This window comes from Heterocephalus glaber, unplaced genomic scaffold (assembly GCF_053883595.1).
Source record: "Heterocephalus glaber isolate CG9 unplaced genomic scaffold, H.glaber_assembly_v1.0 deba00000901, whole genome shotgun sequence".
Classification (NCBI taxonomy): Eukaryota; Metazoa; Chordata; class Mammalia; order Rodentia; family Bathyergidae; genus Heterocephalus; species Heterocephalus glaber.
The window spans coordinates 11,820,618-11,845,590 of record NW_028258171.1 but is presented as its reverse complement, the minus strand read 5'-3'; the positions used below and the strand labels follow the sequence as shown (position 1 = coordinate 11,845,590).

The 24,973-nt window shown below is 39.5% G+C and overlaps 1 protein-coding gene and 1 pseudogene across 3 annotated transcripts in view; both read left to right on the top strand.

Moving 5' to 3' along the window:
* Positions 1 to 8,085: 8,085 nt before the first annotated feature.
* The window catches only part of Sos2 (SOS Ras/Rho guanine nucleotide exchange factor 2), a 93,778-nt gene continuing 76,890 nt past the window's right edge, over positions 8,086 to 24,973 (top strand). For 2 of the 3 annotated variants that reach the window (XM_087208073.1, XM_087208072.1), the window contains exon 1: positions 8,086 to 8,723. In XM_087208073.1, coding sequence (XP_087064199.1) covers positions 8,637 to 8,723 — 87 coding nt within the window. In that variant the 5' untranslated portion in view covers positions 8,086 to 8,636. The remainder of the gene's footprint in view (positions 8,724 to 24,973) is intronic. The other variant, XM_004835579.3, reaches the window with a different exon arrangement.
* On the top strand, positions 12,078 to 12,177 carry LOC147828829 (U6 spliceosomal RNA; annotated as a pseudogene).

Here is a 24,973-nt window from a genome sequence, read left to right as displayed (position 1 = left end):
TGGTACTACAAAAAATAAATAAAATAAAACAAAGCCTGGCTCAGCATCACATGCCTGTCATCTCAGCACTTAGGGAGACTGAGGCAGGAAGACCTCAAATTCAAATCCCCCCTGGGCTACTTAGTGAGACCCTGACCCAAAATTTAAAAGAAAAACTATAGAAACATTTAAAACTACTTCTGTATTTGTGCACAATATAAAAGTGAAACAGTATAGTTTATATGTTAGGTTGAAATAAATTATTTTAGGTTTAAGCTTCAAAGTGTTTTGTGAGGGACTCGTTAGTATACTAGCAAGTACATTTTTTGGTGTTTGACGTTACATAACTAAACTCCTTTATCCACACACACACATATATCAAAGTCCTTCCCTTGATCCTCTCAGAGTTTACACTGTTTGGGGAGTTGCCATTGCTCTTGGCAGAGTTCCATCTCCTTGAGGCCTCTTGGAAATCTGCCTACAAGCCTGTGGGATAACTTTAACTCTCAGAACTTTCTTCAAAGGATGGTGGTGAGAGTGATGTACATTGCCAGGCACTAGCATATGGGATCCATCGGGCCTGTATTTGGAAGTTGTCCAACCCTAAGGGCTGAGGCTGTGAGCTAACCCTGTGAACCTAGTAGAGGTGGCATCTATGTTGTTCAGGAGCTGGCTCTGCCTCTTGGGCCCTTGATTTATGTGTAGGCTACTTTGTTCAGATTTTTCCTCATCTTTTTGCATATAAACTGTTTATTATCTAAACATATTGTAAAGATTTTTAAGGAGGAATTGGGAAGTTAGTTGCTAAATTTTTCTAGTATACTGAGGGAGTTCTTGAAATCTTTTCATCAGGATTTAAGGTAGAAGGTGAGGGCAATGACAGAGCAAAGTGGTTAGAAAAAAGAAAGATGCCTAAAAATGTTTTCAGTAGTTTGTACCTATTAAAGACTTTAAGAATGGAAATAAGACCTCAGAGCCCCAAAGGAAAGAACAATGGTGATACCAACCAACTCCACCTTTCTTTTTTTTCTTAGTACATGTTTGCAGTACGTGCATTTTACAGTCATCTTGGTTAATGGGTGCATGTATATAATACAGCTTGCTGTCTTTTTTTAAAATCCCCTTCCCATCCCTCCCTCCTCTAATTCCCTTTTCTTCATTTTCATTCTTATTGATATTATTAATCTTAGCTCATGTTTATGACATATAATGTTTACATTCATTGAGGTTATTAGATTCCTGTATATGGAATATCTATCCTACTTTCCCTTTCTCTTCCCCCTCACCCATCCCAACTCTACTTTTGTAGGCCCAAATCCTAGAAAGGATCATGTTCTTTTTTATCAAGTGCTATTATTTTCTGCCAAGGGAAGGGTCTGACATAAAAGTTATTTTAAGATTCTTTTGCCTGTTGGGTACAATGAGAAATTTTACCTTTGAGATGTGGCAAGAGATGTGTGTGATGGCATGACTTGGGTTGCCCAGGGGGCCCCCACTTTAAATTTAGGACAAGTCCTGAGGGGCAGTGGCAACAGAGGGATATCTCTCATTAGAGAAACTTGAATTTCAGCCGAGTTTTGCTTAAAATTTTATCTTTAGCATTACCTCTTTTAACTGTTGCTCTGAAACAGTTATGCCATAGAATGAAAGGGCTGTAGGGCTGATTTTTTTCCCCCATGTCATTTGAACTTAATTTTACTTAACTTTCTCCACTGAGAATGTAAGAGTTGTTCTTTATGAACAGGGTGTTTTTTGGGTATCTGAGTAGGATTAGGGACAGGCCCTCCCAGTCACAATGGCTACAGATAGTTGTTTCCCAGAATGTCTAGCTCCGTTGACCTCTGATTGCCTTTTTCCTTAGATTCTTGTTCAGTCATTCCAGCTGGGACATATACAAAGATTTGATTGCCAGGATCCTAAGAGCCGATGGATAGAGGTGTAGCTCAGTGGTACAGCGTGTGCTTATTAGTATGCCTGAAGCCCCAGGTTTCGTCCCTAGCACCATAAAAATAAATAATGGAACAAAGAATGTTGATAATGTTACAGGCAAATCGGAAAAAATTTCCTCCTGAGATCCAATATTGTGCCTTGGGACTTAGAGATATAAAGATGCTTTTTGCTTTCAATTTACATGTTAGAATTTTGTGGTTGGTGGTGAACTTTTAAATGTACTTTCGATTTAGACTTTTCTCCAGAATTACTTGGTAAGTTTTTTAGAATTAAAGAAACAAAAAAGCCTAGTATTAAATACTTTGTTATTTTAATAAGGTTGACATGATACTGAGAATTACAAGATTCTGCCAGCATTTCCAATTGAGAGGATAATGGTTTTATGGAAGAAGCGCGTATTGATAACATTTATTCTAAGAATGGTTACGGTGGATGAGAACCATATGATTGAAGAGAATCTGAAGGGTTATTCCAAACCATTCAGCTTCCAAGAATACCAGCAAGAATTTTCAGGAGGATCCCATCATGGATTACACCAAAATAACATACTATCTTTTCCCAAAGTAGAGGGTAAACATGCATTGGACAAAAAACAAACAACAAAAAAAAACCCCCTCAAGTTTGGCCAAGTGTGAAGGCCCTTGCCTATAGTCCCAGCTACTTGGGAGGCTGAGGCAGGAGTATCATTTGAGGCCAGCCTTAGTGGTGTAGCAAGACCCCCATCTCAAAAACCAAAACCAAAACCCTGAAGTTTGAGTATCTGTGAAAAGAAGAGAATATTGCAGTTAATACAACAATACTTTGTCATGGGTAGTGATATAAATAAGCACACCACATTTTCTTGTACTGAGGGAGGAGACTTTTGCTTTTTAGTATATTATTTTGGGTTTTGTTCCAGGGAGTAGAATTAACTCTAGCTAGTTAAGTGAGAAAAGTTCATTCTAAGACACACAACAGCATTAGAAGGCTGATGAAGTATACTGGGTTGGGCTTTCTGGAACAAGTCTCAAAACCTCACCATGAACCAGGCCACAAAACAGCTATGAGGTGTGATCAAAATATAGAGTGAATGCTTGAAATGTATTACTGTAAAAGACATTGCCATGAATCCCCTTCAAAATGCTTTCCTCACTTTAAACCACTTATCCCATCACTCTTGCCATTTTCTGAAGCAGTTCTGCGAGTCCTCTTTCATCAGTGTCTTTATGAGGTGTGATTAAAAAAATACAGCAAATGTTGCTGCCAACTATCATCCTATTGAAAAGGGAGCTCATAAAAACATTCCAGTATGTGCTTATCCACCTTATTCACCTCTGTGAACCTGTTGTCTCTTCCCCAAAGTCAAAATGTCCATGAAAGGTAAGTACTGTAAATTGATGAAGACATCGAGACAGCCACAATAATGCAACTAAGACACAGAAAACTTCCAGAACTGCTTCAGAGAGTGGAAAGGGGCCGGGGATGTAGCTCAGTGGCACTGTGCCTGCCTGGCAAGCCCAAGGTCCTCAGTTTGATCCCTGGTAGGGGAAAACTAAAAAGAAGAAAGTGGCAAGAATGATAGGATGAGTGTATTCAAAGTGAGGGAAGTATTTTGAAGGGGATGAATGGCCATGTGTCTTTTACTGTAATGAATATTTTTAAAAATAAAAATGAGTGTTCCCTGTACTTTTTGATCATACCATGTTTGATCCACCCACAGCACACAGTGTATCTAAGTCATCACCTCTGCTATACAAGACTAGTGACGGAATCATGTTTGCCAGCAGAAATACCAGATCAGCAACTTAGAGCTCACTCCTGCCTTCTAGAGGCTCATTTCAGTGTATTTGATAGCCCCAACCTAAGTCATATCCAGAACCAACCCTGGCTGCAAGGGAAACTGGAAAATACTTCTTTTAGCTTTCAATCTGTGACAGTAGAAGGATAAGTGTCTGTTGCCCGCTGCATGCTATAGCCAGCATACCTAGTTGGTCACAAATAGTAAAGAATTTAGGAAAATTACTATAATTGTTGACACTTTGGGACAAATAAGACAATATTTGCTTTATTTCTTTTTACTAAGTTCCATATTCTGTGAGCAGGACCCATATACATGTATGATTATTGACAAACCAACCTTTGGCTGGTAGCTGTACTGCCTCTTAGAATGTCAGATTATGTATACAGCTGTTCTTAACAGCTCAACTTGATAACCATCAAGACTTGGAGGATTTTATTGCAACAATACCAAAGGAAGGACTTGAATGGTGTCTTTCCTTTCCACTTTTACTATATGAGTTGGTGTCTGAGACAACTACTTGTAAAATATTACTTTCCATCTGGTAGTGGTGGCAACAGGTAAGTGTAATCTTTTAGTGTCGGGGGAAGGGAGTGTTACTGGGAATCAAACTCAGGGCCTCATGCTTTCCAGGCAGGTGCTGCACCAATGAGCTACATCCCCAGCCCCCTCTCAGTGTAATCTTTATACTCCAGAGAAACAGTAATGTCATTTCAGTTAAGTAGCAGGTTGCATAAACCCTAATGCTTTTTTTTTGGTAGGATGGCACAATAAATCTTTTGGAATTTCATTCAACACTATAGTTCCTCTTGGGAAGGCATTTTGTACGCAGTCTCTTCCAGTGGGTAGAGTTTTTGGGCATGAACCTACCATAAAGTGTCTGCTGCAACTTCTTTCAGGCAAATGGACTGTATGAAGACCAAAGTTAGCCATAGCAGTGAACCGTGAAAGTGAGTGACAACAACATTTATTGTTTCCTGTGGTGTTGCTTTGGTTTGTTACTGACTGGCAGCACTTGTAGTTTTAAATAAATTGAGGAAGTATAAAAAATAGTAAATGGGAGAAACATTGAGTAAGTCTTTCTTGAAAATGTTTTTTGCTGGAAGAATATTGTGGTAAAATTTTAACTACCTTTTAAAATGAAACATATGATTGGGTCATTGAAATTATCTCTCAAAGCCAGTCTAAATCTGGAAAAGGCAAGCAAAATTACTATATATCAAATTATGAATATAGTAATTAGCATGTTAATTTCAGTTCAGATTTGTGGTTGAGCTTTTTATTATATGTACATACACCCTCTTAGAATGTCAGTGTGATTAATACTTGCATTTTTTAACATTTGAAGATGAAATTTATAATCAGGCTGGAAATTTTTCATTGAAGAAGACTTAATGTTTTGAGCAAATAACACATTCATATGGTTGAAAATTCAAAGTTACCAAAAGGTACAGAGTGAAAGAGACCCTTCTCTCCTCCAGCTGTCCAGTTTTAGTCCCCATGGCAACAAAACTCTTGTGTAGCCTTGCAGAGAAATTATATTTATATACATAAAATATTACCTACTTTAAAAAATACCAATGGTACCATATTCTGCATATGATAACCATCCTGCTCTTTTCACCTTGCACTATGTCTTGGAGAATATTACACAGAGGCCTGGTAATTTTACAATAACTTCATAGGTTTCATTATATGGATTTACTATTATTATGCAGCTGAAACCCTAGTACTACTGAAGATTATTTAAACTGTAGGGTATGTTTTTGTTTTGTTTTTGCTATAACAACACCTTTTGTCAAGTGATTTTCCATATGAACAAGTCTGGGTACTGTGTATGTCGGGGATGTATTCTTAGAATTTGCTAAGTCAAAAGATATGTATCTTTCAAACTTTGTTGGTTTTGTTTTGTTTCCTTTTTGAGTTGAAATCTTTCAGTGTTGCCCAGGCTGGCTTCCAACTCCTGGGCTCAAGTGATCTTCCTACCCCAGCCACCAGAGTATTTGGGACTATTGATATGTGCCATCCTGTCTGGCTTCTTGAAACCTTAATAGGTACCAAATAATTCTCCTGGATGGAAGTCGATATAATTTGCACTCCCACCAATCATAGAGTGCCTGTTTTTTTGTATCTTCACCGTCATATGATGTGTGAATCAAACGTTTTGATCAAATAACAGTATACTTTGAATTTGTTGTTTTCTTGAATGCAGTATGTTTGAGACATGTATATTTTCGTTTCTGTGACCTACATTTTTTTTTTCTCTTACTGAGTTTTAGTCTTACTTTGTAGGAACAGTTTTTTTTTTTTGGTACTGAGTATCGAACTCATGACCTTGCACTTGTGAGGCAGATGGCAGTGCCACTGAGTTAAATCCCTGGGTCTGCAGGAACACTTTTATATGTTAGGGAAATTAACACTGCAAAAATGAGTTCCAGATAGTTTCCCTTTGGACTTAGCTTGTGCTTTTTTTTTTTCTTTTGCAGTATGGGGCTCACGATTCAGATTATCAATCTGAATTTTGTGTCATATGAAAAGATTTTTTGTTGCTTGCGTAGCATTTGTGAGGCCCTGGGTTCAAACCCCACCACAGGGGGAAAAAAAGGATCTTTTGTACTCTGAGCTTACAAACAATTTTCTGGTTTGTCATGTGTAAATCTTTGGTATAGCAGGAATTTATGGTAGTGTAGTATGTGTGGTGTGGATCTAACTTTTTTGTTGTCTAGATGGCCTACTTGGCTGGCTGGAAAACGTTTCACTGGTGTCATTCCTGGATTATCGTCCATATGCACCTGGATCACATTTCTACTTTCCTAGCCCAGTGATCACAACTCAGATGCCTGTGGAAACGAGGCAGGTTACATAAAAGGGTGCAGAGTGCCAGGTGGGGATCATAGCCAACTGAAAATGGGATGGCATACTTTCTCAGAGAGGGCAGCCACTACCTGGCGCCTGCTGATTACTCCATACACAAATGCAATAGTGTTGCCAGATCTTTGTCAAGAGAAGCTGGAAATACAGATTTTATATGGAACGTCTTGACTTTAAAATGGTAACAACCATTTTAAAATTTTAAATAAAGCTTTGTTTAGCTTTGGCTAAACAAAATGTGTCTGCAGGCCAGATTAGGCCCAGAGAAGCCTTCCAATATTCTTGGCTAAAAATAAAGCTTCCCACCAACAATGTTATTCATCTGGGGGAAAGTACGGTACAGTCTAGTAATCTGACAGCCCAGTTAGCTTAAAGATGGGGTATGGGAGCAGGAGAGGAAAGTAAGGACCCTCTCTACATGTCAAAGTCTTTAAAGATTAACTGGGGAAATACAAGCTTTGCATGATTCTACGTTTTATCCCAAGTACCACTGTGATTGTGGATGTGGCCGTTCATTACAGAACATTCTTGGATTAGAAAAATGATCTCCTACGTTTTACAAGTCTGCCGTTGGCGTTTTGCCAAGATGACAAAATGGTGTGTGTTGGGGAAGTAGCTGCGCAGCTTCTGATTATGGAAAAAAAAATTGTGCCACGGGCTTTTTTTTTTTTTTTTCCTCCACCTTCTCCCTTTCCCTTCTTCCCCATGGGTGGCTGGGGACAGACAGTACATGACTGCATTCTTTACAACCTGTCAAAAGTCACGTGCTTGGCATTTTAGTGGGATCCAATTTGTGCTAATGATAGCGTTTCTAGAGTCAATGCTTCTGCAACTCAGAAAAGCTTAGGATCAGAACACCTGTTCTGGGTTGCTAATGAGTATGGCTGAGAACCATGGGCAGATAGAGGAGTTGTAGAATCAGCACCCTCTATTATTTAAAGGGCACGGTTTGGAAAACAATATAAACATATCATCTGAAAGTTTTATTAACGGTGTGATTTTTGTGAATACGCAAGGGGCCTATTCAAGTGAAGGATCTTTAAATTCTAGCTCCATTAGTGTCGTTTTTCTCTCTTTTGGCCCTACAACCATGTACTGACACCACCCTAGGAAATAGTTCCTATCGTCCTATATACAAAGAAACCGTGGAGAGCACAAATACGCGAAATAACGTAGCAGCCCCAGCGCCCTGTTCTCTCCACACCCCTCTTCTGCCTCCCACGACTGCAGCCCTGCTCCTCCAGGCTCAGCAAGAGGCACTGGCTCGGCACCGCCTCGGCGAGGTCGAGAGGAAGGCGTGCGTGTGTTAGAAGCAGCCAGAAAGTTCGGGCTTGTGTCCGCAGCAGCCCTCCGCTAAGTTCCCAGGACAGGAGGACACCCCCATCCAGGCCCCCGCGTCCCGCGCCCGGCCGGCGCCTCAGCCCGCCCCGCGCCGCGCATGCTCCGTGCGGGCTCCGCCGGCGGCTTGGGATAGTGAGCGCCGCGCCGAGGGGGCGGGCCGAGCCGCGACCGCGGGGACCCGGAGCGCGGCGGTGGCCCGGGGGCGCAGCGCGCGGCTGCTGAGGGGCGGTGGAGGCCGGCGCAGTGCGCGCGGGAGTCGGGCTCGCTGCCTCGACGCGCACGCCCGGTCCCCAGGGCCCCGTGGAGGTGACTCGGCCAGGCCGCGCCGGGCGGCGTCGCCTGTCAGGAGGGAGGGGAGGAGGCGATGAAGAGAGCAGCCGCCGCTGCCACTGTCCGCGCGCCGCGACTGTAGCGGGAGTCCGCGCAGGGACGAGGCCGGCGGGACCCCCGGCGAGCTGCGGGCGCGGACAAAGAGGAGGAGCCGCCCGCCGAGGGGCTCGCCGCGCTTCTCCCGCGGGCGCTGCTCGAGGCCAGAGCCGCCTGGGCCGAGGAAGCCGCCGCGCCCGTCCGCCCGCCCGCCGGTGCCGCTCCCAGCCGCCTCGGCCGTGGCTGCGGCCCGGGCCAGGCGGGGAGGCGGCGGCCGCGGGCGAGGCGAGGCGGCCCGCGCCCTGCGCGTCAGGCCCGCGGCCCCTGATGCGGAGGCACTGCGGCCGGGGCCATGCAGCAGGCGCCGCAGCCGTATGAGTTCTTCAGCGAGGAAAACAGCTCGAAATGGCGGGGACTGCTGGTCTCGGCCCTGCGGAAGGTCAGTGCCTGGGCGGCCAGCCCCGGGGGGAGATCGGGGTGCCCGGCCCGCCGCGGCGGAGTTGTAACCCGAGCCGCCCCGTCCTCCCCGCGCTCGGGTCCCCGGGGTCCAGCCGTTGCTGTTCGGGACTCGTCATTGCCTGTTGCATCTTGAAGGACGTTTGCTCAAGTTGGTTTTTTTCTTTTGGTCCGGTCCCGGAAGGAAGGTTTTGTTATGATCATAAAACTGGATTTCATGTTGCAGGCAGGCAACTTCCGTCGTTGACCAATTTGTTGTCCTTAGGCCGGATTCGGGCAAGAGAAAGTCCCACCGATGCTAAACAGTATCGCAAACAAAAGCACACTTTCAGGTCAGGGAATTACTTTTTAATTAAGTTCTTTGCCCACCCCCCAGGCAATTTGCTTGTCAGGGTTGTCCACTCACGCGTGAGACAATGCTTTTTTCTAATATGGATGTGTTTCACATGTGTGAAATGCCAGTGAGTCATAATTCTCATTTTTCAGTTCTTGAGGTAAATCTAAACCACCTCCCTACTCCCTGTGAAAGATGTCTCACCTGAATACAAGAGATTTCCCTTACATAATTTGGTCAGTTTTCTTCTTCCCAGAGTTCGATTTAGAGCCTGAAATCACTTCAAGGAACAAAAAAGGAGCAGCTTATACAAATCAGGCCTTCCAAGTTTGGGTGCGTTGCTAGGGTGCATCTGTCCTGTACATGGTGTCAGTCTCCTTCCCTGAATTTAGGGAATAATTATACTGTCATTTTTTGCAATAGATTCTTTTTGTAAGGTCAAGAGAAATTTAAAGATCTACGTGGGTTCAAGTTTAGCTAATCAAGCCTTTGCCATTGATGCAAACTTAGTCTCTTTTGCCTTTTGTGCAAAATATCCAAGAATAAATTTTAATTTAGTAAAGAAACAATTTGGAAGACTGCATTTGGAAAATAATTTTTCATATAGTAGTGTCTTTTAAAAGTTCAAACCTTTCTCTCATGCATTCCAGAATTTCAGATTTTCTATTTTCCTAATTCTTACTGGGAGACATTGCTTCCCTTGGGACAAACACCAAGTCATATCTTTAAAGAACTTGATGGAATTGACTGTCATTTCACTGGTGTACCAGCTTCCAGAGTATTAAATCGACCTTCCTTCCGTGTGTAGCCCAATCCTCTAAGGAGAAAGAACAAAATGGAAAGTGTGTGGTGATAATGAACTCTGGCCTGAATTAAGAGTGAAGGGGGAAATGCTTAGATAGTAATTAGGCTTTCTACCACACAGAAGTGTGAGTGCAGTTACCAGGTAGGTCTGTACTTGTATTGTTGGTGATGTGGTGCAAGTATATATGTGCCCATTATACTTTTTGGTAGCAAATAGCATTTAAGTATAGGTAACTTTGACCCTAATAACCCTTTGTATGTAGAGACAGATTTGGTTTTCTAGGCTAGGTTAGAAACAAAACCAGGACTAGCATCCAATCCTAGTCCATTGCTTTGGTCCTCTTACTTTGTATTCATACATTGTGCTTGTCAGGTGTCATAAATAACTGTACTGTATTCCACAGTTGTGGTGTATCCTTTACTAATGAAATAAATGCATGTCAGAAAATTTGGTCTTTGTGGTGAACTTAAAAAGCAAATTGTATTAATTTATTGCCTTGCTGTTATAGAATTGAGGTACATTCCCATGGAAAACTTTTTTTTTGGGTACCGGGGATCGAACTCGAGTCCTTGTACTTGTGTGGCAGGTGGTGGAACCACTGAGCTAAATCCCCAGCATGGAAAACTTTTTTTAAAAATATTTTTGGAAAATTTTTGGTGAAAGCCATTTGGACTATATCTAGTTTTGTGATATTTGCAACATGTAGGATTGTAGTGCCTGATAAAAGTTACAGCATTTAGATGCTCAAAATTCACTCTTTGCAGGAAGTTTTAAATTCTCTGTGGTGACGGACCTATGGCACACATGCTACAGCCAGCTGTTTGTCATCATTGAAATCTCTAAAAGGTTCACCTTCACTGGTATATATCAACCATATCTTTGTACAATTAAGAGTTTCTACCATTTCTGGGGCAACTACATCAAAATATCTAGGGCTAAGGCTGTAGCTTAGTGGTAGAGCTCTCGCCTAGCATCCGTGAGGCTCTAGATTTCATCCTCAGCAATGAAAAAAAAAATCTAGAACTTGACCTCCCTTCTCCAGCTGATGATATAGTTAGTTACAAAGACTGCTAGGATTTGACTGTAATATTTCTCTCCTCCAGTTGGTGTTGCCATTGAACAGATGATGCATTCTAACTTTCTGCATTCATTTAACATTTATTGAATACATTTTAGGTCATGGCACCATGCTGGACCCTAAGAATATAAAGATGAATTTTTTTTTAAAAAGGCCTGCTCTAAAAGGTATTTACCATCTAGACCAGTGGTAGCAAACCTATGGCACACGTGTTATTTGCTTTTCTTTTAAGACATAAGATGTTAATATAGAGTTGTTTTTTTTCTTTCCTTCTTTTTTTTTTTTTTTGTACTGGGGATTGAACTCAGGACCTTGCGCTTGCCAGGCAGGCACGGTGCCACTGAGCTAAATCCCTGACCCTAGAGTTGTTTTTTTCTAAACTAAAACCTCAGTATTTAGGTTTAATTACAGTGTTGGTACTTTGAGATAAATAAGTGGGCCTTGGGTTGCAGTTGGGCACTCAATCTCTAAAAGGTTCCCCATCACTGCTAGACCAAAAATTCTAAAGTTTTGAGTTTTGGTTTATGTAAATGAGATAGCAGTTCTGAGCTCAGATTTCTTTAGCAGAATACCTGTGTATGTGTGAAAGGAGCAATGTAGTTTAATTGGTTGTTAGGTCAGCCCACCTCTGCATGGTGGCAGAACCTTCAAAACTGCTAAAATAAAATTTTCAGAAAGGTAAAATCATGACTTTTGGTGTAAATGTGTTGATGAGGTCATCATGTGTCAATAATTTCAACTCATTTAATGAGGGATTTAGTAGTATATTAAAGGCTACTCATATTTACATTGGATTACTTACAGACCATTTAATAAAGAAAAGTTAAAGTTATGGATTAGATACAGGATTAGCATCCGGCAAGAGCACAAAAGATTAAGTTTTGGGTTATCTTTTCCACTAGATAGAAATTATTTACATCTCTACCAGCCAAAATTCTGTAAGTAAACTTTACAGATTTGTAAAATAGCCTAGTCAATTAAGTGATTGAAGGTTCAAGCAGAGTAGTGCACTGAAAACAGTATTCTTTTGCTTGGTTTCAAGTTTTGGCTGATTTCTGTGAAGGTTGAATGTGTGTGTGAAGGGGCAAAATCACCAGTGTTGACATTGAAAAGGCAAGAAGTGATCACTTCTGCAATCCATACACTAAAGTTGGAATGCCAGAAGATTAGCATTAGCCCTGTGCAAGGATGAGCAAATTTGTAAAATATTCCATTTAAGAAAAAGAAATCCCAGCACTTGGGAGGCTGAGGCAGACTCTCTCAAAAAATAAAATAAAAAGGAAAGAATTGCGGTGTTCCTTAGCTTTTTGTTTGTTTGCTCTTTACCTTTTATTTTCTTTTCTTGTGCTGGGCATCACTGATCTACACTCCCAGTTTCTTTAACTTTTAAAACAAAACCTCACTCAGAGCATCTAAAAACACATAGAGAGCTACAAAGTGACATGACACTACTAATGGATAATACATGGATTGTTAGCATTACTGCTAAATTATGTATCTTCCCTAAAAGAGCCAACAACTTAAATGCTTTCACTCCTACTCTCCAAGAACATTGAAGTTCTCATATTACTTGGGGAAAAAAAGAGCATCGGGTATATTTGTAAATGTAGTTTATTACCTTTGTCTTTGAAATGCCTTCTGTGCTTTGTGTGCTACTTGATTGTATCTGAGATAAATCCTCATTCTTCATATGGGAGATGTGCTTTAAAATCATTTTATCAGATTTTTCAGGCTCTTATATTTCCTTTGTAGATACTAAAAAAAACCCATGTTCCTTACCAGGCTAGCCATGAATGTCAGAGAGCAATAGAATTGGTTGAATTCCTGGGTCTAATTTGATTTGGGTTAGATACCAGCCTCCTCGCCCTGTGACAGTGTGCTGCTAGATATCTGTGTAAAAGGCAAGGAATGTGAGAGAAGGTCTGGGTTAATTAATGGCAGGTATAGCAAGGAAAAAGAAGTTACGGACTTTGAGAAATGTTCTTGTGAAATTTGAAATCTGGAAGATTCTAGTGTTTCTTCCTTGGAAGTTTGTTTTAGAATACTGTAAAAGTATAGAATGATTGGAAGATATATTACTAAGTATCTCCTATGTGCTGGGCACTATTCCTAATGAAGCTTGCATTCAAAATGACTGTGGCAGAGAGGCCTGGGAAGACAAAGTCATAATTATCTGAAAGATCGATAAGTATTAACAAAACGAAGGGGGAGAAGAGATTTGAGGCAGAGGGAAAAGTAGGAATCTGACTTGTTTTAAAGAGTTGGAGAATAAGATGAGGTCAGTATGGTAAACTATATATGTAGACCTAGGACTAGAAAGTTGTGTAAGGTTTTCACTTATGTACCAAAGCAGTTAGATTACCTCGATCAAAGTTGCTTTTTGAAAAGATCACACCAGGTGAAAGCCAGAAACTAATAGAGATCTTGTGATTTTTATGACATGAGGCTTGCTCTGAATTTCCTATAGCCACTAAATATAACAATAGATCGCAAGGGAATCATTTGGAATTATTCCAAACAAGTAATGACCCAAACTGACCCAAGGGGTTCAGACAGAACTGGATGAGCATTAGAACTGCATTTTAACTTGCTGCATTTAGCTCTGTCAGTTGTGATTTATTAGCCTTTTTCTATTTTCAGTTTAATTTTGGTATGGTATATTTGGAGCAATAGTATTCCATTAAAGTGTTTTATGTTGAGTATCCAAAGCATTACCTGAGTTACCACTTGACATAAATCAAATATATGTCTTTTATATTAACCATGGCCTCTCTTTCAAGGGACTAGTAGTTTGAATATAGCCTCTGTTAGCCTGTGTATTTCAATGAGGAAGGAATTTTAATGTAACTAATGGAGTTAGCATTATCTCATGTAGTAAAATTAAAAATTAACAACATAAAATTCTTATTTTCTTTTCATAAGCGTGATAGTTGAGTAAAAGCATTTTGAAATGTATAAATGTATAAGGTATTATGTAATTCACCTTTTTTTTCCTCTCTCTCTTGGAGACAGGGTCTTGCTATGTGGTTCAGGCTGGCCTTAAATTCACTATGTAGCCCAGGCTGGCCTCGAACTCTCAGCAATCCTCCTGCCTCAGTCTCCTGAATGCTGGGATGCACAGGTGTGCACCATCACACTGAGCCTCACATTTTAATGTGTATTAGTGAAGCAGCACAAATGAAAATAGCATTAAAAAAATCTATGTACAAGAACTAGTATTGGCTAAAGTTTACTCTAGTTTGGTTCATTAAACCATTTTGTAAACTCCATCTCTACTTGTTACTTGAAAAACATTGTAATCTTTTTTACCTGATCCATAGCACTATTTCTGATAGTTGATTTCTTCCTTCTTTGAAATCCTTTTCTTGGTTTCCCAAACACCAAACTCCCTGGGATTTTAGAGATTCCTTCTGGGGTTTTTTAGATTCTGTACTCTTTCTAGGTCTTCTGTCTTGATTGTTCTTCATCTTCCAAACCATATCATTCTGACTTCCCTAGATCTTAGTTGTTATAGACGTCTTTTCTTTCTTTCCTTTTCTTCTTCCTTCTTTTTTCCTCTTTTTCCTTCCTTCTATCCATCCATCCATACTGGGGATTGAACACAGGGCCTTTGTACTGAGCTACATCTCCAGCTGGGTTTTTTTTTATTGTTATTGCATTATTATTATTTTGAGACGGGTTTTGCTAAGTTGCCCAGGTGGGAATCAAACTTGCAGTTATCCTGCCTCGTCCTCTGGTATTACAGGTATGTACTGGTATTACAGGTATGTACCACTACTCCTGGCTTATATTGTTTTATTTTTCCCCCTTTTTTCTCCCTTCTCTTCTCTTCCTTTCCCTTCTTTTCCCTTTCTCCTTCCTTTAAAAAAAACTCCTTCCCTCCCTCTCTTCCTTCCTGACGTTCTTCCATCCTAAGGATTGAATCTGAACTTTGTACATGCTAGACAAGTGCTTTACCACTGAGCTATATCCCCAGCCCTAAATTCATTTTCCTACTCCAGATCCCTCTCCTAAAATGCAGCTTTCATCTTATATCTTGATATTTCCACGTAGATGTGTGATAGGCATTTCAACCAATACTGAATTCCTCTTGCCCCCAGAACATGCTGCTTTTGTAGTGGTTCCCTATCAGTAAATGTCTACTCCAGCCTTCCAGTTATTGAAACTAAAAATCTTCAGTTATTTTTGTTTCTTAACTTTTCATTCTACAGATCTAATTTGTCAGCAAATCAAATCCTTCAAACTCTGTTTCAAGCTAAAACTTTATCAAGTCACCATTTCAGACTGTTCTTCTACCACCTGGAAACAAATCATCATCTCCAGTCTCCTGGATTATTGAAATAGCTTCTTAACTGGTCTCTTCACTCTTGGTCCATTTGGTCTTTTTTCAGCACAGTAGAGATAAGTGAGTTTATGTCACTTTTGTTCAAAACTCTGTTAGTGCTTTTCAGAATAAAAATCAAAAGTCCTCTTAATGGCCTGCTCTGCCCTCTTACAGTCTACTGTTTCTCTCAGCCCCCTCTAACTCTGATCTTACCCCATACTAACTTTCTTATTTCTGTAACACCTCTGACATGTACTAGCTTCAGGACTTCTGTCCTTGGTGTATCTTCTTCCTGGAATACCCTTTCTTCAGATAATCCTGTAGCTGGCCTTTTTTCTCCTTTAGATCTTTCTAGCCATACATCATCTCCTTCCCCTGAAGCCCATCTAGAGCTGCTACACCCTGCTGCTCTAGGACAGTCCCACATAATCACAGCATACCCCAAACCCAGCTCATCATCTCCAGTGTAAGTGGGATACCAGTCCCCAGCCAGAAGCTCAGTCATCAACCTTTCCTGTCTCGCACACCTGACTTGTATCTAATCACTGTTCCTTGGTGATTCTTCCTCCTAAATTAACAGTTTTCTAACTTTTTTGATGTATCCCCACAAGAACTTTGAAAAGCTCATTTCTTTATGTTGACATCTAACAATTTTCATCGTAAGTAGTAGTTGTAAAAGATATAATTTTGTATGTGTTATAAATACTGATGGTTTTAAAGTGAAACAGTTCAGTCAATCTTAAATGTATCTAATGGAATCTACCAAAATAATTTGATATCCACCATCATCCCTTTAAAATAGTCATGACAAAGTGCATCTTCAGCAGTTGGGAATTTTACATTGTTTTCTTTATGAACTTTTCATCCCACTTCTACATAATTACAGCATTTTTAGATTTAAAAGTCTTTGATCCCTTTATTGTTTTTATATTTCTTTACAACAGCAAAAATTCTATACATTGAATTTTTTGTTTGTTTGTTTTTTTGTTTTTTGGTACCGAGGATCGAACTCAGGTCTTTGCGCTTGTGAGGCAGGCAGCAGAACCATTGAGCTAAATCTCCAGCCCTATACATTGAATTTTTAAAAATTTTCTGTATGACCACAAAGCTTTAAAAACTTTCAACCAGATGTGATGATACTCTTGGCAACCTAGTGACTTAGCAAGACCCTGTCTCAAAATTTAAAGGGGAGGGGTTAGTAGGAAGGAACATAGTTCAGTACAGAAGCCCTGGATTTGATCCCCAGAACCATACACACACAGAAGAAAAACAAACAAAACCTTTCTTTTGAGTTGAATTATTAATAAGATGTTGATCAAAGCAGCGTGTCAGTTTTGAAAAATAATCACCATAAAGCTTTAATGAATATGTGTTCCTCAGTAACACCTATGCAATATGTTTGTATTGTTTTTAAATTAGTTCTTGTTTCCTGGATGAATATTATTTATGCTGGGGTCTTTTTTTTTGTACCAAGAATCGAACTCGGGTCCTTGCACTTGGGCAGCAGGCGGCAAAACCACTTAGCTAAATCTCCGGCCCTGTGCTGGGGTCTTACTGGAGAGAGAATCAAGGTTCAGCATCATTTCTATTTCTATTATCCATTTTTGAAGATATAAGCCCCAAGAACTCTTTTTAACATAAGTATAAGAAAAATTTAAAGCAACCAAACCCAATTTTTAAAACTTCTTTTAAAGTATATGTGGAATTAAATAATTCTTTCACATTATGAGGAATGATCAAAAATATGGTAAATGTTTAAATTTTTAAAATTTATTACAGTAAAAGACACATTGCTATTAATTCCCCTCAGGATACTCCCCCTCACTTCAAACACGCTCATCCTATCTTTCTTGCCACTTTCTGAAGCCATACTGGGAGTCCTCTTTTGTGAGCGTAGTTAGGTGCACTGTTGTGGCTGCCTCTAAATCCCGGATCAGTTAAAAATGTTTATCTTTCATGGTCATTTTGACTTTGGGGAAGAGCCAGAAGTCAGCCACACAGTGCCAGATCTGGTGAATAAGGTGGATGAGGACGCGCTGTAATGTTTTTACAAGCCTGCCTTTCCAGCAGCAGCATTCATCATATTTATGATCACACCACATAAAGACATTCACAAAAGAGGACTTTCCCAGCTGCTTCAGAAAGTAGGAAGAACAACGGGATAAGTGTGTTTCAAGTTGTGGAGTACATTGAGGGGGATTAATGGCAGTGTGTCTTTTACTGTAATAAACATTCACAGTATACCTTGATTACCCCTGGTAAACATGGGCACCTTGGGGGCTATCTTACAGTTCTGTTTTCCATATTAATTTTATAGAAAATACCTACCACACAACCTAATTAGCAAGGTCAGGTGTTCGTTTGTGGTACTGGGGGTTGGATCCAGGGAGCATTCAACTACATTCCCAGCCATTTTTATTTTTTAATTTTGCAACAGGGTCTTCCTTAGTTGTCTACACTGGCCTGGAGCTTGAAATCCTCCTCCCTCAGTCTCTCAAGTAGCTGCCACCATGTCTAGCTGTAAGGTCAGTTTTAATTGTCAAACCAGCAAGCCTAGTCATTTTTATCTTTTGGCAGACTAAGTCTGACTTAGTTTTAAATCAAATAAGTCTTATGCCAGCCATTTCACTTTTGAATGCAAACTAAGAGAGAAAGATCAATAAGATACAAAAACTTCCTTTGGAATTTTCTCCCAAATGAAATATTACCTCAGATTTTTTTTCTTTTTATTTATTTTATGAACATATTAATTGTGTACATAAATGGGATTCCCTATGATGTTTTGATACATGTGTACGACATGCATTGACATATCTGTCATTTTTTTACACTCTTGTCAACCCTCTCTTCCTGCAGACATCCTCCCAGTGCCTAGTAATCACTGTCTTACTTTACCTTGACTTTTTGTTTTAAGTTTGCACTTGTGAGAGAAGCGGTGTTGCTAGTCTTTTTTTGGGGTCTGGCTTATGTCACTTAACTTTTTTTTTTTTAAATGTTCTATTTGTTTTCATGGGCCTGTCAGGAGAATGTATTTTTTTTCCTTAAGTTCTTTTATTGGTACATTTTAGGTATACAGTAAATTTACATTTATCATTGGGTGCTTGTACCTGTACACAATGTATCTTGGTTCTTATTTTTTTCCCCATTACCTGTGTGCCCTTCACCTCCTCCACCCTTCCCTATTTACATAGACTTCATTTCAATTTTTTTCTTTTCTCATAATTTTTCCTTTCCCTTCTTTCCCCTTCCCGTCCCACCACTCCTACCCCTTTGGACCTTTTCTTCTATTTCAAATTATCAATTATTCATTTTAATCCTTTCAATCCTTAATTACATTTTCAGTTTCTCACACGAGAGAAACTATTTGGTATTTACACATGTGTGTCCTCTTTATTTCACTTAAGAGTATGGCCTTAATGTGCATCCATTTAGCTATAAATATCTCTAGTTTCTCATTCTTTATGGCTGAGTAGTACTCCATTTTATAAAAGAACCACATCTTCTTTATCCAGTTTCCAGTTGATGGGCACTTGGGCTGTTTGCAAGCTTTAGCTATAAACATGGGTGCACATATATTACTGTGGTATGATTCTTTTAATTCTTTGGGGAAGATACCCAGCAGGGGAATAGCTGGGTCAAATGGGACCTTTAGCCCTAGTTCTTTGAGGTATCTCCATATTGATTTCCACAGTGGTTGCACCAGTCTGCACTCCCACCAACAATGGAGAAAGGTTCCTTTTTCTCCACACCTCCGCCAGCATTTGTTATTGGTTGATTTCATGATAGCAGCCATTCTTTCTGGGGTGAGGTGGAATCTCAGTGTTGTTTTCATTTGCATCTCTTGAATGACCAGTGATGTTGAGCATTTTTTCATGTATTTATTTGCTATTTCTACTTCTTTGTCTGAGAAATGTCTGTTCATTTCAGATGCCCATTTTTGAATTAAGTCTTTGAATTTGGGGGGGTCTGATTTTTTTCAGTTCATTATATATTCTAGATAGTAGTCCTTTGTCTAAGGTACAGCTGCTAAAATTTTTTTCCCACATTGTAGGTTGTTTCTTAGCTCTGTTGGTGGTTTCTCTTGCAGTGCAGAAGCTTTTTAATAAGTTGAGATCCTAGTTGTTGATTCTTTGTGCTAGTTCCCGTGCTACTGAGGTTTTGTTCATAAAGTCTTTTTCTATGCCAATGTCTTTGAGAGTTCTACCTAACTTATCTTCCAGCAAGGTTAGTGTTTATGTTGTAATATTTAGATCTTTAATCCACTTTAATCTTAGTTTAGTGCATGGTGATAGGTATGGGTCTAGTTTTAATCTTTGGCAGGCTGAAATCCAGTTTTTCCAACACCATTTATTAAATAGGCTATCTTTCCTCCAGTGAGGGTGGTTGGCTCCTTTGTCAAAGATAAGGTGGCTGAGCATGTCTGGAGTTGTTTCTGCATCTTCTAATGTACTCTGGTGATTCTTGGGTCTGGTTCTTTGCCAGTGCCATGCTGTTTTTATCACAGTAGCTTTGTAGTATAGTTTCAAGTTGGTGATTGTGATACCCCCCTGCCATGTCTCGCCTAGAATTGCTTTTGCTATTCTAGGTCTCTTCTGGTTCAAAATGAATTTTTGGATTGTTTTTTCTAGTTTTGTGAAGTATATTGTTGGAATTTCAGTCATCCTTGCATTAAATCTGTATAGTAGTTTTGGAAGTATGGCCATTTTCACTATATTGGTTCTTCCTACCCAGGAACAAGAGATGTCTTTCCATTTTCTTATATCCTCGATCTCCTTTTTCAAAGTGCTGTAGTTTTCAGTGTAGAGGTCTTTTGCTTCCTTTGTTAGATTGATTCTTGGATATTTCATTTTTTTGGATGCTATTGTAAAAGGAATTGTTTCCCTAATTTCTCTCTCAGTGAGTCTGTTATTTGTGTATAAGAAGGCTATTGTTTTTTGAGTGTTGACCTTTTATCCAGCTACTCTACTGAATCTGTCAATTAAGTCTAGAAGTCTCTTGGCTGAGTTTTTTTGGGTCTTCTATGTAAAGTATCATATCATCAGCAAATAATGACAGTTTAACTTCTTCTTTTCCTATCTTTATTCCTTTTATTTCTTTCTGTTTTCTAATTGCTGGGGCTAATGTTTCCAGAACTATATTGAACAGGAGTGGTGATGAGTGGGCATCCTTGTCTTGTTCCTAATTTTAGTGTGAAAAGTTTTCAGTTTTTGACCATTTAGTATGATGCTGGCTCTTGGTTTTTCATAGATAGCCTTAATCAGGTTGAGATAAAGACCTATTCCAATTTTCTGTAGGGTTTTTATCATGAATGGGTGTTGGATGTTGTCCAATGCCTTTTCTGCATCTATTGAGATGATCATATGGTTTTGGTTCTTGACTGTGTTAATATAGTGTATTACATTTATTGATATACGAATGTTGAACTATCCTTGCATCCCTGGGATAAATCCAACTTGGTCAGGGTGTATGATCTTCCTGATGACCCTCTGTATTCTGTTTGCCAGTATCTTGTTGAGGATTTTTGCATCTATGTTCATTAGGGAGATTGGCCTGTTGTTCTCTTTTTTGGTTGGGTCTTTCCCTGGTTTTGGGATCAAAGTAATACTTGCTTCCAGGAATGAATTTGGAAGCCTTGCTTCCCTTTCAATTTCCTTGATGAATTTAAAGAGCAATGGCGATAGTTCTTTAAATGTCTTGTAGAATTCAGCAGTGAAGCCATCAGGACCTGAGCTTTTCTTTGTGGTAGATTTTTTACTACAATTTCTATTTCACTCATTGTGATTGGGGTGTTTAGAATTTCTCTATCTTCTTCATTTATCTTTGCCAATTCATATGTATCTAGGAATCCGTCCATTTCTTCTGTGTTTTCCATTTTATTAAAGTACAGGTTCTCGAAGTAGGTATTGATGATGATCTGGATTTCTGCTGGGTCTGTTGCGACTTCCCCTTTTTCATTCTTTTTTATTTTATTTATTTTTTATTTTTTAATTTTTATTTCTTATTTTTTCCCCATTCCTAGCCCTCCCTTCACGCCCTCCACCCTTCCCTATTTACAAAGACTTTATTTCCATTTTTTCCACTTATCATTTTTTCCTTTCCCTTCTTTCCTTTCCCCTGTGCCTCCCACTACCCCTACCCCTTTGGACCTTTTATTCCTATTTTACATTATCGATTATTCATTCTAATAATTGGTACATTTTAAGTATACAATATAATGACATTCATCATTGGAAATTTGCACCTTTCCATAGTCTCTCTTGGTTCTTATTTTTCACCCTTGCCCAGCCCTCCCTTCAACCCCTCCAGTCCTCCCTATTTACAAAGATTTTGTTCCTATTTTTCCATTTTTCTCATATTAATCCCATTCCCTTCTATCCTTTCTGCTAGCCCTCCCACTTCCTTCCCCTTTGCCCCTTTTCTTCCTATTTCACATGACCTATTATACATTTAGTCCTTATTTACACTTTCAGTTTCTCACACCAGAGAAACTATTCAGTATTTATACATGTGTGTCCTATTTATTTCACTTAAGAGTATCACCTCAATGTGCATCCACTTAGCTATAAGTGTCTCTAATTTCTCATTTTTTATGGCTGAGTAGTACTCCATTTTATAAAAAAACCACATTTTCTTTATCCAGTCTCCAGTTGATGGGCATTTGGGCTGTTTCCAAGTTTTAGCTATTACAAACTGTGCTGCTATGAACATGGGCGCACATATATCACTGTGGTATGATTCTTTTAATTCTTTGGGGAAGATCCCCAGCAGTGGAATAGTGGGGTCAAATGGGATCTCCAGTCCTAGTTCTTTGAGGTATCTCCATACTGATTTCCACAGTGCTTGCACCAGTCTACACTCCCACCAGCAGTGGACCAGGGTTCCTCTTTCCCCACAGCCCCACCAGCATTTGTTATTGGTTGATTTCATGCTAGCAGCCATTCTTTCTGGAGTGAGGTGGAATCTCAACGTTGTTTTCATTTGCATCTCTCGAATGACCAGTGACGTTGAACATTTTTTCATGTATTTATTTGCTCTTTCTACTTCTTTGTGTGAGAAATGTCTGTTCATTTCAGATGCCCATTTTTGGATTGGGCCTTTAAATTTGGGAGGTCTGATCTTTTTAAGTTCTTTATAGATTCGAGATAGTAGACCTTTGTCTGAGGAAGAGCAGGTGAAGATTTTTTCCCACATTGTGGGTTGTCTCTTCAGACTGCTGGTGGTTTCTCTTGTTGTTCAGAAGCCTTTTAATAAGAAGAGATCCCATTTGTTGATTGTCTGTGCTAGTTCACGGGCAACTGAGGTTTTGTTCATAAAATCTTTTCTTGTACCAGTGTCTTCAAGGGTTCTACCTAACCTCTGTTCCAACTGGTTCAGAGTTTCTATTTTAATATTTAGATCTTTAATCCATTTTGATTTTAGTTTAGTGCATGGTGAGAGATACAGGTCTAGTTTTAATCTTTGGCAAGTTGAAGCCCAATTTTTCCAGCACCATCTATTAAAGAGACTATCTTTCCTCCAGTGAGGGTGTTTGGCTCCTTTGTCAAAGATGAGATGGCTGAGTGTGTCTGGCGTTGTTTCTGCATCTTCTAATCTGTTCCACTGGTCCTCAAGTCTGTTTCTTTGCCAATACCATGCTGTTTTTATCACAGTAGCTTTGTAGTATAGTTGCAGGTTGGGGATTGTGATACCCTCTGCCATGTCTCTGTTACCTAGAATTGCTTTTGCTATTCTGGGTCTCTTCTTGCTCCAAATGAATTTTTGGATTTTTTTCTCGAGGTCTGCTATGAAGTATGCTGCTGGGGTCTCAATTGGAATTGCATTAAATCTATATAGCAGTTTTGGAAGTATGGCCATTTTCACTATATTCATCCTTCCTACCCAGGAGCAGGGGATGTCTGTCCATTTTCTGATATCATCTTCAATCTCTCTTTTCAGAGTGCCATAGTTTTCAGAGAAGAGGTCTTTGATTTCTTTCAGTAGGATGAGTCCTAGGTATTTCAGTTTTTTGGAAGCTATTGTGAAAGGAATTATTTGCCCTATTTCTCTCTCAGTGAGTCTGTCATTTGTGTAGAGGAAAGCTATTGATTTTTGTGTGTTGACCTTGTAACCAGCTACTTGACTGAATTTGGTTATTAAGTCTAGAAGACGTTTGGTGGAGTTCTTCGGGTTTTCTATAGAGAGTATCATGTCATCTGCAAATAATGACAATTTGACTTCTTCATTACCTATCTTTATTCCTTTTATTTCTTTCTCTTGTCTAATTGCCGTGGCTAATGTTTCCAGAACTATATTGAACAAGAGTGGTGATAGTGGACATCCTTGTCTTGTTCCTGATTTTAGTGTGAAGGATTTCAGCTTTTGACCATTTAGTATGATATTGGCTGTTGGTTTTTCATAGATAGCTTTTATCAGATTGGGGTAGAGACCGTCTATTCCAGTTTTTTGTAGGGTTTTTATCATAAATGTGTGTTGGATTTTGCCAAATGCTTTTTCTGCATCTATTGAGATGATCATATGGCTTTTGTCCTTGGCTCTACTGATACAGTGAAATACACTAATTGATTTGCGTATGTTGAACCATCGCTGCATCCCTGGGATGAATCCCACTTGATCAGGGTGTATGATCTTCTTGATGATCTTCTGCCTTCTGTTTGCCAGTATCTTAGTAAGGATTTTTGCATCTGTGTTCATTAGTGAGATTGGCCTATAGTTCTCTTTTTCAGTTGGGTCTTTCTCTGCTTTGGGGATCAAGGTGATGCTTGCTTCCAGGAATGAATTTGGGAGTATTGCTTCCCTTTCAATTTCATTGAAGAGTTTAAACAGTAGTGGCAGCAGTTCCTCTCTAAATGTCTTGTAGAATTCAGCAGTGAAGCCATCAGGGCCTGGGCTCTTCTTAGGTGATAAGTTTTTAATTACATTTTCAATTTCATTGGTTGATATTGGGTTGTTGAGAATTTTTAGGTCTTCTTCATTCAACTTTGGTAATTCATATGTATCTAGGAATCTGTCCATTTCTTCTGTGTTGTCCATCTTATTGGCATATAGGTTCTGGAAGTAGGTATTGATGATCCTCTGGATTTCTGCTGGGTCTGTTGTAATTTCACCCTTTTCATTCCTAATTGCATGGATTTGGGCCTTTTCTTTCCTTTTTCTGACAAGGTTGACTAAAGGTTTATCAATTTTGTTGATTCTTTCAAAGAACCAACTCTTGGCTTCATTGATTTTTTTGTATCATTCTCTTAGTCTCCATTGCATTGATTTCTGGTCTTATCTTTGTAATTTCTTCCCTTGTATGAGCTTTGGGGTTGTCCTGCTCTTCTTTTTCTAGAAGCTTGAGGTTCAGCATCAGGTTGTTTAATTGGGCTCGCTCTGTTTTCCTAATATGCGTATTCACTGCTATGAATTTCCCTCCTAAGACTCCTTTCATTGTGTCCCATAGATTCTGATACGTTGTATTGTCATTTAATTGAAGGAACTGTCTGATTTCTTCTTTAATTTCCTCTGTGACCCATTGGTTATTGAGAAGTGTGTTGTTCAATTTCCACGTGTTTATGAAATTTTTTGAGTTTCTTTTGCTATGGATCTCCAATTTCATCACACTATGGTCTGATAATATACAGGGAATAACTTCAATTCCTTTGCACTTACTTAAACATGTTCTATGTGTGAGTATGTGGTGTATTTTGGAGAAT